Below are 12,953 nucleotides of genomic sequence, written 5' to 3'. Positions count from 1 at the left end.
GAGAGTCTTTGCCCACCCACTCATCTCCCCATACTGTGTTCCTCATTCCTGCCCGCCTTGACCTTAGAGGAATTCAAAACCAGGGAGGGAGGGCCTGCCCCTGCAAAGTCATTCTGCATGACTGAACAGTCACCAGCTGCGTGATCCTGCTCCTTGGCACCCCCTCCACTTCCAACAACAGTCCTCAAGGCCTTCCCCCATCCCTGCTTTTCCAAAGTGGTTGACTCCAACCTGCCCCCTTTGCCAAGGCCCCAAGGCTTTTCACTCCCCTACTCCAGGAAACCAGAAAAAGAGTCCATGACCCAGGCACTTCTGCAAGTATGTTTAATGCACTTAGATTACACAGAGGAAGAGGGGGCAAGAAGGAAACGACATCTAAGTGAGTCACCCAGAAATTCTTACATAAGTCCCAGGCTGGCTACAGCCCCCAGGAACTGAGTCGCCACTGACATTAGAAACTAATATAAAAATTTTACAAAAGTCTGCTCGTTGCAGCATAAAGGTACTTGTACAAAAGGAGGGGTCTTTCTACAGAGCTCCTGACTTATAACAGGGACACGGACACCTCCCCTGGCATCAAGGTCCTGGAAGCCAGAGTCAGAAGACAACTAGATAAAAAAATACAATCAAGGAAATTCTCTCTCAGGCTGCCCCATAGGGGCACCAACCTTCAGGTTTTTCCCTGCTCTCAGCTCAGTCTCAAAACTCAGGCCCAAGACCCTGTGTCTATTTTTAAAAATTCTCTAGCCCTTGTAGACTCTCCCCGAGGCTTCCCCAGCCCCTGCCCTGGAGCAATTCCTCTGGATAAGGACAGGAAGAGGTGCTGGCTCCCCCTGCCAGACCTGAGGCCTTGCAGGCAGCCTCTTCTTACAGCCCACATCGGACCTTATCTAGCAGGCAAACAGCAAGGGGGGTGCTTCTTCCTCTCAGAAGCTCCAACACCAGGGACCTGGAGGGACGGGCTAAGACTGGGCCAGTCTCTAAGAGGTCTGTGGAGAAGGCAGAAGAGGCAGGGAGGGAGGAAGGGAGGCTCCTTACCTCTTCACCCACGATGAGGACAGGGGCTCTCATGGAACTGCAGGGAGGGAAAAGGGGGTGCACTTACTGAGCACCCCACCACATGCGAGGGCTGTGCTGGGTGTGGTACATGCTCAGCTTTGTTCGTCTTCAGTGAGGGTTCCTTCTCACCAGCCAGAAGCTCGACGGAGAGACCTCTCCCCCAGAAGCCCCTGGGAGGGCACCCCCACCCCAGGGAAAGGAGGCCAGGTCAGAGATGGCTCTTGCCTGCCACTGCCCCACACTGCAGGGAGACCAGACAGAGGCCTGGTTCCAGGAGGGCCGCGGATGTTCACGCGGTTCCCGACATGGGGCCGGCAGCCCCCGAGCATGGTTTCAGAGCTCACCTGCTTCCCTTTTGCCTGCCCCACGCCCCAGGCACATGGCCACCGTGCTGGCAGTGCTGACAACAGACCACAAAGGCAATGCCAGCCTGGGGTGAGCTGCTGACAAAGCTCAGAAAATATCCCAACCCCACCCCCCAGCCCAATGGAGGGCAGGGCAAGTTGCAATAGAGAACCCACAGGCAGGTCCCGGAAAGAGAAGATTCGGGGAGAGGAAGGTCAGGATGGCAAGAAAAGGAGGCAAGCTAAAGGCACCTCTGTGCCCATGAAATGTCAGATACAAGAGCTTCAAAGTGAGGGCAGCTGTAGTGAACAAAAGGCAGGAAATGCCCTTCTGTAAAAGTCCTGGGGCAGTAGAAGGCCCAGCTGCTACTGACATCAGGTCCAGAGAGGCTCCTATCTTGGCTGCGGGTGGGAGGGGCGCGTGGAGCTAGTCTCTCCCAAAGCTCCAGATAATGACTTGAAGCTCTGCACCTGGGTAGAACTACTGGACAGGTGTGTGGGACCAGGGCAGGGGTCAAGCCCTTAGAGGTCCAGCTCTTCCCCTGGAGGCAGCACTTTGGCTTGCTCCCTTGTCAGAGGGGTCCCGCACCCTCACAGGCCTCCTGTGGCACTCCTCGTGGAGGAGTTTGTTTGTGTGTGGCAGGGGTAGATGGGGCGATGAGACCTCCTGACAAACAGGAGAGGCCTGAAGAATAATCTTGAAGTAGCATTCCCTGAAGCCAGGGGCTAGGGGGGTGGAGTAAAAGGGCAGGAAAGGGGCTTGCTAGTTCCAGGCCGGGAGTGGGAGATAACCCAAGAGGAACCCCAATACTGTAGGTAGGCTTCCGAGAGGAAGCCTGTACGATCTGCAGTACTGGGAGCAAGGAGCAAGGCCTACCAGAGGCCGGGGATGTAAGAAAGGAGACAGGACAAGGAAGAGGAATGAAAGATGAGAAATGAATGGATGCAGGGAGAATGGGACAGAGGCAGTGCTGGCAAAATCAAAGTGAAAGCGATGTTGAGAGGTTGGTTTTTCAGTTTTTAATAGTCCAGAGGCCTGCAGCCTGGAGGCTGGGAGGCCCAGGAAATGAGGAAACGGGACAGGGGTGGACAAGGAGCTGGAGACCTAAGTCCTGAACAGCAGGAAGGGATGGTCTATGAGGTGCTGGGTCTCTCTCTCTCTCTCAGGTGGGTCTGGGTAGGTGGAAAAGGCCTGGAAGATGAGGTTCAGGTCACCAAGTTTTAGAGACCCTGATGGTCCTTGAACCTTGTGGGAGCCCAGTGCACTTGGGAAACAGCAGAACCCCTTCCTGGCCCCAGCTAAGCTGGGCTCAAGGCTGCATGGAGGAGTGTGTCTCAAGGCTGCGTGGAGGAGCCCTGCCCCAGGCTCTGCCAGGCCCAGCTGGGAAGAAAAGCCTCTGTGTACAGCGGACTCCTCCAGGGCCCTGGGCTGGCAGGCGAACACCAGGGACCTTCTCCTGTGGTGGCAGAGGGGGCCCTTGTTTGAGAGGATGACAGAGTTCATCTGGGAAAAAGTTCTGTTTAAAAAACATTATATACATGGCTTCTGGACATCTTTGCAGAGCAATAAAATACCATCCGGTTTCTAAAAAATAAAATGAGAAAGAAACGAAACAGGGTCGGGGGTATTGTTCTGTGATCAGAGGAGCTTGACTACCAAAGGTTTCAAGTTGAGCCGGGCGGTGCACCCACACATGACCTTTGCATCAGTGGGTCTCCACCTCCCTCCTGCCAGGCTGTGCGGCAAGGGGTAGGTGAATTGAGGCTTGTCTCAACCCAGGGGCACATCAAAGGTCCAGAGTCAGTTCTCAAACTAGAACCTGTTGCGGCAGCAGGAGAGGAGAGTTTGCATTTACCCACTCACTGGCCCAGTGGTGCGAGAGCCTCGTCCCATGGGCATGGCTGGCTAGTGGGGTAAGGCCCCTGAGCTGGAGGTGATGTGGGGCCTATGCTTAGCATCCCACCAAGACGGCAGGTGCCGTGGCTGCGCAGTAATCCTCACGCTTCTTTTATTTGTGGGACTCTCTTTTACGCACTTGTTACACTGGAAGTCACTGGGCAGCGGCTGGGCTCCCCTTTGGCCCTTGCAGGGCCTAGCCCAGGCTAGTGCAGTGGGCTGTCGAACACCACGTCCGGTAGGATGGAGACTTTCAGCTTCTTTTCAGGCCAACTGTATTCTTTGGGAAGTTTGAACTGTGGAGGGAGAAAACAAACACCCAGAGTGCACATGGTTAGCAGAACCCAAGCCTTCTTTCCAGAGACTGCCTAGAGAGCCAAGGACCCTCAACCAGGCCCTGTCCTAGGGGTGCTGGGGCAAGCTAGGCCACTGGAGGCCAGGCTTCAAATGCTAGACCCGGGTGGGCGGCTAGGGTTAAGCTGCTGGAGTTTGGCGGCCCCTGCTTTCCTCTTGCCCTGACAATATTTAGCCAGGGTTGGAGGAGGCATGTTTTCTAACTTTTCTTGACTGTGCTGACCTCCCTCCTGCTCACTTCCTTGGTTCTGCCTCTGGCCACAAGCATGTAAGGAATCTGCTCCCTGAGGCCCTGGGTCTGGAGGACGAGGGTTAGGAGGAGAGTACAGATGCTACAGGGAAGTAGCTTAAGGACTAGAACTCTGGTCTTCTCCCCACACTGGTCTCTCTTTTAGAGGCTGGTGTGGGAAGACCCTGGAACTTACCCTCTCTAGCCTTTGCCATTGAGTCCAAAGGGAAGGAGGCCCTGGCTCAACCCAAAGTCAGACCCACTCTTGCTGCCTGGGTGGGAGTGGAGGAGCAGGAGTGGGGCTGGAGATTTCTTGGGCCTGGTGAATCCTCAGGAGGGGTAAATCCCCACCCTGTTCATTTGCATCCATCTCCCAGAGTTATATGCCTGAGAGTGGCCCAAGGTCTTCCTATTATCTCCAGGAATCACTGATTTGCTTACTCCCGATAGCCTGGGAACTTCTGGTGGAGAGAAGGTGAGGAGGCAGCCATATCTTACTCCTCTATATGGAAGGACCTTGCCTTACCTACCACACAGCTGGTGTTCAGTGGATGCTCACTAACTTGGACTGACGCTGAAGCTCGGAAATAGGGCTTGCCTTTTGTCTCCCACTATCCAAGGACAAGACAAGAAGTCAGGGCCAGGGTGGAAGAGAGAGAGCAGAGCTCTCAGCCTGCCGGGAGCTGGGCTGGAAGTAGACCTGACGCTTCCTGGCTGGCTCCCTGTCTCCCTCCCTCTGATGGGGACTGTCCATGCCAGGACCAAAATGGAAAGTGAGGCAGGGTGTGGGGACAGCCTCTGGATAGGAAAAAAAAGTCATTTTTAGTGACCTACTTTCCTAAGCTCCCCCTGGCTCCTGTCCCTCTTGCCTGGACTGTCCCCTCCCACCCCCTTCAACACAAGTGCAAAGCAGCAGCCTGGCACAGAGCCATGCCAGTGCAACAGGGCCTCTCCGGAAGAGCTTCTGGGCAGCTGGCTCTGGGGAACTGGGCCTCAGGGGCTGGTGACTTGAGGGGGTTGAGTGGCTGGCACAAGGGCTGGCACAGACTGGGGGCTCAGTGGCTGCTGGATTTATGAATGAATTGATTTATCGAACTGCCTCCCAAAGGACAGAGAAGATAACGAAAAAAAAAAAAAAAAAGGACAGAGAAGACACTATCCTATTAGAGGTGACCTCTGCTTCTGAGGAGTTCCTGTTCACCTGGAGACCTGAACAGGACAGCCCCACTCTGTGCACTCACTCTCATAGCCTCTTGAACATCAGAGGCCTCTATGTCCTGGCTAAAGTGGCCATGGAATCTGGGCAGCTGGAAGCTCTAGCCCTGGCTGAAACTAGCTCTTGCCTGGCCTTCCTTTGGCTTGAAAGCCTGGCTCCTGGGAGGTGAAGGAGCTTGCCCCCAAGCATACTTCCTGGCAGAAAGGGCAAGGAAAGGGTATATCCCTGCCACAGGCGGGGGAGGGCCCAAAAGAGCTCTCCAGAGGTAGGGCCAGCTTGCTAATGTTCCACTAACCCACCAGGCATTGAGGCCAGGAAGGCTCAGGTCCCACAGGAGTGCTGGTTAGTAGGAGACAGGGGGAGGGGAAGGGACTTTCCAGGATGAGGTAAGTCCCTGCAAATGAGGATACTGGGAACAAGGAAGAAAAACAAAGGGGATTATGGGCTCTGTTCCTATACCCCAGAGGGGCAGCCAGGGAAGGCACAAGCCCCCACCTGACCTGCCAGCTCCTCAGGCTCTGGGCTAGGGCTGAAAGAGGCTAAGAGGGGAGAGCTTATGGCTGGAGGAGGGAGGAAGGGAGAGTGGTGCCTGGGTGGCCCAAGGCAAGAGCAGAAGTCCCTTGCTGCCCACCAGGACTCCCCAGTGGAATGTTCTCTGGCAGCAGACATGGGCTGTCTGTTCAGAATCTGCCAGGAAATAGCAGGGGCTAGGGAAGAACTCGTACTAGCCTGAAGGTCCTGGCTGCCTCTCCAATGAGGTACTCAGGAGCTGGCAATTCAGACAATTTGCTGGGTGTCTGTCCTTACAAGGGCTGGGGGTGGGGTGGTGGTTCAGGGAAACAGAAAAGCAATGAACCATTCAGGACTCCGGTCTCCTTTCCAGCCCCACATACCTCTGAGAGGAGCCCACAGGTGCAAGCACACAGACACAAGCAAGCACGTGCATACGCGCGCACACACACAGACACGCGCATGTTCCTGGAGACTGGAACCTGCTGTTAGAGGGAATCAAACCGGCTTACTTCCTCTGGAGAAGTCAAATCTTCTAAGTCCTCCAACATTTTCTCTACAAACTCTTCAGTCAACAGAATCTGGGAAGAAGGCACAAGGCAATCTTTTATTTTTTCATATATGGTCTTTTCATCAACTGCCAAGCTATGGACCTTTCTTCTGGCCAGAGAAGAGGTATGAGCCTGCTGAGATCTGTTCTAGGGCTAGAGTGTTTGAGGTCCTGCCCTGAAACATTCCTCTCCCCACCCCACCCTCAATATGTCCCACCACAACCTGTCTGTAATATCAGAGTGACTGGAGCAGAGAAGAAAGGGGGCCAGAGGACATGGGGGATACAGAAATGGGTGGGGAAAAAACAGAGAAGCCGAGGGGCAGAAAAGAGCTGTCACCTCCTTGACCAAACAGGCTCACATGTCACAAGTACCCCCACCCCCACCCCCTGGTAGGACAAAAGGAATCTGTTTGGATTTAGAATATAAGCCCTGTCTGGAATCTGGAAATGCCCTGAAAGGTACATCCAAGAATGTCTGAGCTGGAGAATCTGAAGCCTGTGGGCCAACCTCCCTCATTTTACAGATGGAAAAGAAACTCTTAACTCCATTTTCCTCCACAGTGTCCATATTCTCTCAGGTTGGAAACCCCCAAGTCCCTGCCTGCCTGTCCCATTGAGCCATGGAGTTCTTTAAGATTTCCTCTGGGATACCTCTTTTCTAGGTTACCTCCAGCTCTCCCACTTTGCTGCTGGAGTCTGATGCCTTGTCACCTCGTGCTTTGATGTCTAGGACAGTCAGGCCCCACTATTCAGCTGGTACAACCACCATCCTCAGCCTTTACAGTTTCCTCAGCCAGTGGAAATGTCCAAGTTCTTCTGGACTCTTAGAACCTCTAAAATCAGGCCTTCCTCAATCTGATGGGCCATTTTTCCAATGTGTTCTTCTGCCAGAGAGAGGAGGTCAAGCCAAGCTCACACCATACCGGCACTCTCCTGGGTCCTGGCTGAGGATCTTTCCTCTTCCAATCTGACCTCTTCTTCTGCCCCCTTTTCTCCCTGTGCTTGTCCATAGCCTGCACAGCAGACCCTCCTGCACTGCCCTGGCTGCCTCTACTTGTCTTGACTTTGCCTCCTCCAGCAGGCCCTTACACCCTGGGTGGGGCACAGAGGATGGAAGGCCCTCATACTCAAGGCAGCATATCTGGTGTGAAATGCCAACAACCAGGACAGGGCAAAGAACAGGGTGAAACCATCCCTGGCAGAAGGATGGGAATCATGAACTTGAGAAAATACCCACTGGGTTTCCCCTGGAGGCATCCACTCTGAAAAGCTGTATGGGAAACAATGAAAACTTCAACAGTGGGAACATTGTCAAGCTTGTGAGGTAGTGAAATGGCAGAGAAAGGAAGCAGGATTGCCAGCAACTTCACAGGATGGAGGACTCCAAAGGAAGGAGGCGATGGGGTGGGGTGGGGTGGGGTGGGAGCAAGGAACAAGAACACTATATCCAAGTAAGCAGAAAAACCACCACCATCCCAGGAACTGTGCCAGTTGCTCATATATTTTTATCTCCTAACAAATGAGACAACTGACACACAGCTAGCTTATGCACTTTGCCCACTATCACACAGCCTGTGCCTGGACTCCAAAGTTCGAACCTAAAGTACTGCTTCCGATTCCTGACTGCTTACTCCCAGAACAGTTATTTATTTATTTATTCATTCTTCCATCTATCTGCCCATCCATCCATTCATTTCCTAAGCATTTTCTGGGTGCTTCTGCTAGGCAGGGCCCAGGTGGAGCCCAGCAGACACAGGCATGAAGATAGCACATTGCCCATCTGGACAAGCAGAGCCAAAAGACCTCTCCTTTTAGGCTCAAAGGCCACAAGCAGGAACCAAAACAGCTCTGACCACTGGCCCACATCTCATCAAGGTTTCTGTTCCAGGAGTACAGGCCTCAAGCGAGGACGGAGAAAGGGATGTGCCGAGACAGAAGGAAAGAGGCAAGGTCAGCCCAAGTAAGTGACGCCTGCTGTTGCCCCACCCTGCCTTTGTTCAATCTCCAACTTCCCCACACTGGGCCTGGCCAGCCCCTGCAACCTCAGACTACACTGAGCCTTCCCAACATCCTGACCCCACCCCACAGCCCGAGCCTTTGCTCTTCTTGCTCTCTCATTCCAGGCTCTCCCCTCCCACCCGCCCGCCTTCCCCCCCCTCCCCAGAAGTCCCAAGTTTCTCTGCCAGTTATCACCAGTCTGCTTGAGTAGCACAAAAGTCACATTCATATTTTTGGCATTTCCAGGGCTTGTTGCCACCTCTGCAAATGCTAGCATGAAAATAAGCATACCAAAACCCAATTATATTACAATGGGTTCAGTACGGGCCAGGCTGGGCTGATTTCTAACCCACAAATAATTTGGAGGGAGGGGCTTTCTGCTAGAGAAGGTAAATAGGTCTAGGACTGGAACTAGTGCTGGGGGTGATATGGGGTGGGGAGTGAGAGGGCAGAGGAGGAAAGAGTTTACAGGGAGTGTGGCCACCCAGTGAGACTCCAAAGAGAGTTGGTAACTCCACCAATACTGAGTTCAGTCCTAAGTCGGCCCCCCTGACAAGCGTCTGGACTTGGTGCTGGGGAGAGGGTGAGCAATGGTCACTTTTAGTAGAGCAACCAAGCTCAGGACCATCTATGTATGGACTTATTCTGTAATCAGTTGGGGGAGGGGATGGCAAGACCAAAAATGGGGACAGACCACAGTTGCTCCTACTTTTTACACCTCTTTGCCTTCTCAATTTTCACTTGGGGTGACTTGCTGGTTCCTACTGGAAACCTCACATTAATTTAAAAAGAATTAAAGGGGAAAAACTATACATGAGATCTGCATGATATTAAGGGTGACATCCCCTACAAAGAAACAGGGCAGACTATCAGACTATCATAGCTCCGGGCACCTAATTTAATTTCCTTCGGGAGTTAAACCTTAGAAGCTTGGATTGAACAAACAGGCCCTGTTCTTTGTGTATTTCAGACCTGGAGCTGAGAATGTTAATAGATCTTATCAACAGGACACTGGAGATAGCTATGATGGAGCAGCTCCTGGGCTCTCTCACGGGTAACAGACTGGCTGTTGTGATGAAACTGTGGGAAAAGCCTGTGCAATGCTGGGCTTGGAGCTCTTGGAACTCACTGGGCCCCCGTGGAGCTGCCTGTCTCTGCCACAGATATTAATGTGAACAGTTATGATAGTGATAACAGCTATGATAACACCACCAAAAGCAGGAGCAGTGCCTCCCCACGTGCCAGTCACTGAGATGTGCTTGACCTATACCATCTCATTGGATCTTCATGGAGGTCCTGCAAGAGGGTAACTATCATCTTCACTTCGCAGATGAGGAGGTGCCGAGAGGAGACAAGTCTGCTGGACTTTAAAACAGTAGTCTGACTTCTTGGCAGTGTATACTCTTCCTATGTGGGGAAGGTACTCCAAGTCTAGAAGTCTGCATATTTGGAGCTGACCCCTCTTCTCTGATGGGGCAAGTGGAAGTGACCTTGGCTTCTACCTGGAAAAGCAGCAGTATCAACCCCAATCAGCCACAGGTCTCCTGGCCACCTGTGCAGCTCAAGAGGGTCTTTGCACAGCTTGAACCCTGAGCCTTAGAGACATGCAGCTGCTCAAAATCCAGGTTCACCAGCCGGAAAGGAAGGGAAACCATGCCCATGGATGTTTTCCAAATGGGGACAGTGAGACAAAGTTCCAGGCCAGCTTGGGGAATGCATAGTTGGTGAAGGCAATACTTACTTTAGCCCAGAAAACAGCAGTAGAAATGCTGCTGCTGATAGCAGCACTCATTGATAAAAGCACTCACCAAGAGCCAGGCCTAAAACACTTATGTTTTTCCCATTTATTGTATACAAATAGTCCTTGGAAAGAGGAGACCTTCTAGGGAGAGAGGGAAGACCCCTCAACCAGTAGCAAAATCACCTGGAAAGCTTTTTAAAATATGGAGATGCTAAGCTCCACATAGACCATGGGAATCAGAATATAGTTGGCCAAGGCATCTGGATATTGAAAAGGTACCCCAGGAGTTCATGACATGGGGAATGCTGGGAAAAACTCAGGCACAGGGGAAGGGGTTTTGGGCCCAGGCGTAACCAACAGAGGCAAGTTGGTGGCTAGAGCTCCACCACCATCTAATTGGCTGAGTTGTGGGATGGGAGCAATAGTTCCCTGTCCAGCCCTCTTTTGGCAGGGAGGGGGCTCAGAATCTAGGCCAGCAGCTTACAGCTTACTTCAGTAGGCTGCTCACACTAGGGCTTTATGACAGCCTGGCTGCTTGGTTGTGAGGAAGGATGGTCAACAACCTCCCATTCCCCAGGTCCCAGCAAGTTCCAGAAAGGAACCTGAAAAGTGATCTTTCGTCAGTGCCTGCCCTGGGCAGGCCTGGCTGTGCTGCCGGCAGGGGCCCAGCTGCTGCTGATCTGACGCTGATTCAAATGTCTGTGGTCAGTGATATTTCTAGTCTGCAAACAGCGGCTGATAATGCCACTCCTTCCCTTGGGTATGACAAGCCTCACTTTGTCTGGGGCCTTGTTTGCTCTTCGTGTTGACACGTTGTTCTTGCTTCCCAACAAGTTTGGCTTTCTTTTTCCCTCCCTTTCCTTCTCTCAGGATAGGAAATGTTTTGTTTGGGTGGTGGGGACTGCCAAGGAGCTGCTCTGGCACCCAAGATGCAGTGGAGAAGGCAGGGATGAGGAAGCAGTTCAGTTTGCGTCCCTTCCCCCAACAGGCCAGACAAAAGCCAGAAAAAGCCTGGGAGACACCCCAGGCTCAGAGGCAGAGGCATGTGTCGCGGGTGCCAGGCTGCGGTGGTGGCACAGTGAGTCCTCACCCATGTCCTAGTCTCACTGGGTGGTGAGAAGTTGGCTTGGGTAGGTGGAAACAGGCTTAGATGCCTTGTGCTTTGCGTTGGCAGGTGAGGACACAGCAGGGCATCAGGGTCTTCTCCTGACAGGAAGGGTGCTGTACTTCCCCAGGCACACTGCTGGGGTTTAAGCCTTCATGGGAGTGCCCTAGGCCAGGGTGGTCTCCAGGGAGAACAGCTTGTGGACAGGTTCACCAGTGGAAGAAAAAATATAGTAGAGCCACTAAAGAGGAGGTGCCCAGGGCCTGGGCCAGGGATTCTCAAGGCATCTTCCTCACAACATCCAGCTGGGTGGCTGGGGACAGGAGAAAGTGGGGGCCTTGTCTGGAGGAGTGGCGAGTCAGCGCCCAGGCTAGGACGAGAGCCTGCAGTGATGCCCTGGGCCTAGCCCAGAGCAGCAGAGCCCACTAGGAACAGCTGCTCGGCGTCTTCTCCCGAGCCTGGGGCTCCCCACCAGGGCAGTAGGGAATGGCTGGGAATGGCGGCACCACCTGGGTGAGCTGTCAGACACCATGCAGCTGAGAAAGCAGAGCAGGATTAAAAAAAATATTCTCATATTTGGTGATGTGACCCTTGTGTGACCTCTGGGGCCAAGCCCTCTCCCCCTTCAAATCACCCTTGGCTGGGGACAGATGAACGACTCAGCGCTGGGCTGGGCTCCCGCTCAGAGGACTAACAGCCCGTGTTGACAGACTCCAGGGAGGGAGGCTTGTTAGAGTCACCGGATGAGGGAATGAGGGACAGCTGGGGGAGGGTGGTGCAGAAGAGGCCCTTGGCAGGCCTCCCACCCAGGGTATGAAGACCCTACTGCAAGGCTCCAGAGTTGGATGAAAACAGCAAATTGTAGTACAGATGGAGTCAAGGTGTTGACCTCAGAAAACTGAAAAGCCTGTGGAACTGGAGCTGGATTCCTGCTGCTCCAGCTCCTCCATAAAGCAGGGAACATCCCACTGTGCTCAACCCAGTGCTGAGGACAGCCCTGCCTTTCTGGGTGCTGCAACCTTAACTTTTGTGGGCCTGGAGAGGCTGGGGAGTGAGGCAGGCCCAGGACAGGTGGGTCTGAGGCCTGGCTGGGGCTATTCCACAAACTCCAGAATGGTGCCCAGATTCCATAACTTGTCACCTTCTCTCTCAAGCCTCTCCTTTGTCACTCTTCCCTCATGAGGGTTATCTTTGCTGAGCCTTCTCCCCAAGAGGTAACAGGCCTGGGCGGATGGCCGGAACAACGTGCCAAGGCTGAGAGTGAGGGCTTCCAAAGCTGCTGAAGGCTGATGAAGGAAGTCATCCCAGCCCCTCCCGATGCAGCTGCGACCACCAGGGAGAGTTCAGGCCGCAGCCAAGGAAAGAGAAACCTAGGCCTCTTCACGTCCTGGGTCTGCTATGTTCAGCTCCTTCCTATTTTTGGCCCCCGGCAGGTCAGGCACATGAGGATCAGGGAGATACCCATGAACCTGGGGAAGGTGAGCAAGACAGACCTGCAGAGGAGAGGGCAGGGCTCTCTGTGTTGGGGTCTCCCTGCTTCAGGAGTGGGCCCTCACTGGTAGCTACCAGCCTAACCCCAGGCCTCCAGGAGGTCCTGTCATTCCTGAGGAGACAGGCAACCTCACAGGGAGACCTAGAGAGCCACAAGTAATTACAAGCCCAGATTCCCACAAGCTAGGGAGCTGCCTGTGACCACAGCGGCAAGACCCTGAAAGGAAAGGCAGGCTAGCAGTCAGACGGAGGAAATGCTGACTGCTTTGGGGGGAGGGAAGATTGGTGTGGGTGTTGACTGAGCAGCTGAGAATGTGGCTGGGCAGGGTCGGAGGATTTCCCAGGGCTCCATGGAAAGGGCCTGAGAAACCCCTCAGTGAGTGAGGGTGCGCGCCTGGGGAAGTGGGGCCTCAGCCAGCCTTCCCAGGACTCCCTGGGAGCTAGCCCCTCTTGTGG

At 53.7% G+C, this 12,953-nt stretch overlaps 1 protein-coding gene across 5 annotated transcripts in view; it reads right to left on the bottom strand.

Annotated features, from left to right (window-relative positions):
- Positions 1-310: 310 nt before the first annotated feature.
- The window catches only part of SUFU (SUFU negative regulator of hedgehog signaling), a 157,328-nt gene continuing 144,685 nt past the window's right edge, over positions 311-12,953 (bottom strand). For 3 of the 5 annotated variants that reach the window (XM_058298604.1, XM_004478849.5, XM_004478848.4), the window contains exons 11-12: positions 6,122-6,190; positions 311-3,596 (exon numbers count right to left, since the gene is read on the bottom strand). In XM_058298604.1, the coding sequence (XP_058154587.1) occupies positions 3,507-3,596; positions 6,122-6,190 (159 nt within the window). In that variant the 3' untranslated portion in view covers positions 311-3,506. Of the gene's footprint in view, positions 3,597-4,413; positions 4,495-6,121; positions 6,191-12,953 lie in introns of all 5 variants that reach the window. The other 2 variants (XM_058298603.2, XM_058298601.2) reach the window with 1 other exon arrangement.

Source organism: Dasypus novemcinctus, chromosome 6 (genome assembly GCF_030445035.2).
Source record: "Dasypus novemcinctus isolate mDasNov1 chromosome 6, mDasNov1.1.hap2, whole genome shotgun sequence".
In the NCBI taxonomy this organism is placed as follows: Eukaryota; Metazoa; Chordata; class Mammalia; order Cingulata; family Dasypodidae; genus Dasypus; species Dasypus novemcinctus.
Note: the sequence above shows the minus strand (reverse complement) of the source record. Positions and strands in the feature narration are given on the sequence as shown.